The sequence below is a fragment of the Protobothrops mucrosquamatus genome, unplaced genomic scaffold (genome assembly GCF_001527695.2).
Source record: "Protobothrops mucrosquamatus isolate PMUCROS unplaced genomic scaffold, P.Mucros_1.0 scaffold5181, whole genome shotgun sequence".
Lineage (NCBI taxonomy): Eukaryota > Metazoa > Chordata > Lepidosauria > Squamata > Viperidae > Protobothrops > Protobothrops mucrosquamatus.
The window spans coordinates 46,391-50,660 of NW_015391051.1; the positions used below are offsets into that span (position 1 = coordinate 46,391).

General features: G+C 45.4%; 1 protein-coding gene across 1 annotated transcript in view; it reads right to left on the reverse strand.

Moving 5' to 3' along the window:
- Nucleotides 1-4,049, reverse strand: part of LOC107299606 (arf-GAP with Rho-GAP domain, ANK repeat and PH domain-containing protein 2-like) — a gene marked incomplete at both ends in the record, with an annotated part of 47,850 nt that extends 43,801 nt beyond the window's left edge. The window contains one exon of the mRNA XM_015828968.1: nucleotides 3,871-4,049. Coding sequence (XP_015684454.1) covers nucleotides 3,871-4,049 — 179 coding nt within the window. The remainder of the gene's footprint in view (nucleotides 1-3,870) is intronic.
- Nucleotides 4,050-4,270: the final 221 nt, after the last annotated feature.

The following is a 4,270-nucleotide window of genomic DNA, read 5'->3' on the forward strand; positions in this document are numbered from 1 at the left end:
GGAGGAGGAGGAGAAGGAGAAGGAGAACGACTGTGGGGTCCTAAGCTTGCTTGTTTTCTTGCAGATGTTTCATTACCCTAACTAGGTAACCTCATCAGTGCTAGTAAGGAGTGTGGTTTGCTGTCAGTTTACATTCTGCTGTCTTGCTTGCTGACAATCAACAATCAAATAAGCAATACCCCAATCAAGAAACTGCCAAAGAGTCATTAGTTAACAACCCAACCAAAGAATCCCTAAGATCGCCCCCACCCACACAGATGCACCCCCATTTTATGATCTTTCTTGCCACAGTGCTTAAGAGAACGACTGCAGCTGTTAAGCGAGCAACACAGTTGTTAAGTGAATCGGGCTTCCCCGTTGACTTTGCTCGTCAAAAGGTCGCAAAAGACCTGCTAGCTAGCCTGGGACACTGCAGCCGTCATAAACATGGTAGGAGCCAATTGCCAAGTGTCCAAATTTGGATTGCATGACCACGGGCATGCTGCAACGGTTGTTAAGTGTGAAAAACAATCAAAAGTCACTTTTTTTCAGTGGTGTAAACTTTGAAAGGTCACTAAATGAATTGTTGTGAGTAGTTGTAACATGGTTGTCTGATCATAGAACTTCATATAGCCATTTCTTTATCACATGTCCTCCCCTAGCTCTTTCATAAGAGCAGGAACAAATTAATGGTCAACATGGCTACCTCCAAAAAGACATCAGGCATTTTGTGTTTTCCCCCTGCAAAGGTATATAGCAATAGCACTTAGACTTCTATACCGCTTCACGGTGCTTTACAGCCCTCTCTAAGAAGTTTACAGAATCAGACTGTTGCCCCCCAACAATCTGGGTCCTTATTTTACCCACCTCGGAAGGATGGAAGGCTGGGTCAACTTTGAGCCGGTGAGAATCGAACTGTTCTATCCCAGCCTACTTCACAAAGACAACCCCTCTTTTAATAGTAGACTGGAAAAAAAACCCCTTTTTATTTGAGTTACAGACCTGATAATTGTCCCAGAAAACAAAAGCAACAGAACACTTTTCCAATGGAGATCTTGTCCAAAAGCAAAATGGAGCACGAGTCAAACAAGAAATAACTCACAGGCAAAATAAACAGACCATGATCTCTTGAGACTGAAGTTCTTTCCAAATGGTTGCCTCCAGCAACCAGCTCTGCTCACACATTCCCTTTTTGTTACGCAGCCCCCAAGTGGCTTCTCACTGCTTTCTCCTCCTCCCCTGGAGTTGCCCCATTGCCTCCCTCTGTCCTACTCGTGTGATCTGTCTACCATTACGAGCATCTCTGAGGTCTTCCAGCTGTGCTTCCTCTGAGTCTGACTCAGCTTCCCAGCACAGCTGGCTCTCAGCTTGATCACGAATGGAAGGACCAGCCTCTTCATTAGTTTGCAAGTCCTGCAGCTCATCAGAGCCTCCCTCGGACTCTGATGGCTCTCCAGGCCTGTCCTCCTCCTCCTCCGATTCCCCAGATTCAACTACCGGGATCACAGGTTGGCATGGAATCACAAAATGAACTGCTGAACTGCTGTCAGCCGGCAGCCGGCAGTAGTAGCCTGCAGTTCTGCACTCTAACCCAAGGGTCCCCAACCCCCGGTCCATGGACCAGTCCCGGGCCGCAGCATGCCAGCAACCAGTCCGCACAAACAAGCAAAGCCCCATCTGCGGGATGCAGGCAGACCACAAAACCACACACCCTCCAGTCCGCAGAAAAACCTCTCTCCACGGAACCAGTCCCTGGTGCCCAAAAGGTTGGGGACCTCTGCTCTAGCCACTGTGCTCCGAACTGGGTTCAACTCCTGGTGACTTCATGAACACAACTATGTGGAGCTTTCTGGCTGGAAGGAATCTTCTTCTGAGACACCTTTCAACTTCTCAGTGGCAATCTCCAGCTTGGATATCCAAATGAAGTCCAAGATTACTTTCGTTGCTGCAAAACGTACTGGTTTATTGAATATATGGCTTGACATGGGTGAAGGAGTGTGCATTCAGCTGGTTCTCTGAACTCAGCAAAATTTAGCTACCGGTTCTGCCGAACTGGTGCGAACCAGCTGAATCCCACCACTGAGTCCAGGTGACAGCGGTTGGCTTCCTGTGTGATGTTTTTCCAAGTTCTAACCAGGCCCGGCCTTCCTTCAACTTCTTGAGATCATCCAAGGTCAACTAATCAACTAGGTTGAACATGAAAAGAGCTACCTAAATTGGCGAACGTCTCTTCCGCACTTGATGAAGACATGTCCGGCGTGGATCCGTCCACTCTATAGTCCCCAGTTCATCAGCAACAGCCTTGTTCTCAGCTCTTAACAAAATGAATGTATTTGTCTCACTGCCATGTGCGTCATCAAAGTAGCTCCTTCAGGCCTTATTAAGTTTATGCCTCTCCATCAAAAATCTTTCTTCTCTGAATCATCCCATTTTTTGAAAAATTGCAGGCAATTAGGTCTGAATTCACCTGAATAGGACTTCCAATTCCCTGTAATTGATTAAGCTTTGTCATTTCTCTTCTAGTAGCCATTGCTCTTCCTGCTGTGTGCCTCAATTGCATGAAGCGGGCCTATCTTGAAGATGCCATCAATGTTGCTGGCTTCTCTAGATCCTCAAGTGCAGAATGCCAGGCCATGTCCTTTTCTTCTTGCCCCTTCCTTCCTTCCTTCCTTCTTTCCTTCCTTCCTTCCTTCTTTCCTTCCTTCCTTCCTTCCTTCCTTCCTTCCTTCCTTGTATTCATATAGCTAAATTCCTTCCTTCCTTCCACTTATATAGCTAGATTCATTTCTTTCTGATTCCTTCCTTCCTGATTCCTTCCTTCCCTCCTTCTTTCCTTCCTTCCTTCTTTTCATATAACTAGATTCCTTCCTTCCTGATTCCTTCTTTCCTTCCTCCCTCCCTCCCTTCCTTTCATATAGCTAGAGTCCTTCCTTCCTTCGTTCCTTCGTTCCTTCCTTCCTTTTATATAGCTAGAGTCCTTCCTTCGTTCCTTCCTTCCTTCCTTTCCTTCCATCCGTCCTTCCATCCTTCCTTTTATATAGCTAGATTCATTTCTTTCTGATTCCTTCATTCCTTGCTTCCTTGCTTCCTTCCGTATAGCTAGATTTATTTCTGATTCCTTCCTTCCCTCCTTCTTTCCTTCCTTCCTTCTTTTTGTATAACTAAATTCCTTCTTTCCTGATTCCTTCCTCCCTCCCTCCCTCCCTTCCTTTCATATAGCTAAATTCCTTCCTTCCTTCCTTTTTCCTTCCTTCCTTCCTTCCTTCCTTCCTTCCTTCCTTCCTTCCTTCCTTTCTTTCTTTCTTCCTTCCTTTTATAAGGCAGTCCAACTTGCAATTTTTGGGTGGCAAATACCAACCAGCACAAAAAAAGAACCAAGGAACACAAAAACACAACACCGTTCAACACACCTGAGGTCAAACTGCAAGGCTACGCTATATATATAGACAAATCATGAAAGAAAACTCTTGTGTGTGGTTTTTTTTATCACATCCCTTTGATCTAAGGTGGAGAAGACCTGCCCATCCATATTAACCATTTTGAAAACTAACCTTTGTACCAATCCGAGATATATATTGTGGTGTCTGTGGGTGGGTGGATGTACTTATATATTGTATGTACTTATATATTGTATGTACACACACACACACATACAAATAGGCCATCCGTTCCATCTACCTAGGATATGTTCCCAAGCACTTGTCTTATCACTCTATTGTTATAAGCATTTCCTCAAAACCACTGGCTGAACGAACCGTATTTCAACCTTCTGCTACCCCAGGGTCATTTTTTGTAAATACACGATCAGTCCATTTTTCCCGGCACCCCTAACAATCACTTCAAATTCTGTGCCGTCAGGAAAAAAAAAGAAATAAAATTGCAGAGGTTCACCTGGTTGTTCTTGCAAATCCACACGCTGTTCCCTTGCAGCAGGGTAAAGATTTTGGCTTTATAGCCTTTCAATTCTAGATAGCCGCTTTTCTCGGGAGGAACGGCTGTTCGCGCTCGAGAAATGGCCGGGAGGGCGCGCAGAGCAGTGAAGATGGCGGTTACCCAGTTGTTTCGTTCTTCTAAAAATAAACACACAAAAACGTCACCCTGCTAGGCACCCAGGCAGACCGCCACCCACCCACCCACCCATACACCATGTCATGGTTCCGACAGATGAAACTCTTCAAAGAACTTTGAGGCCTTAAAGAATCCTTATTTGAGTAACATAGCATCAGCGTGTACATAGCCAAAGCCAAAATCTGAATTCCCCTCCCCTGAGCACATAGTACTAAAGCACAAT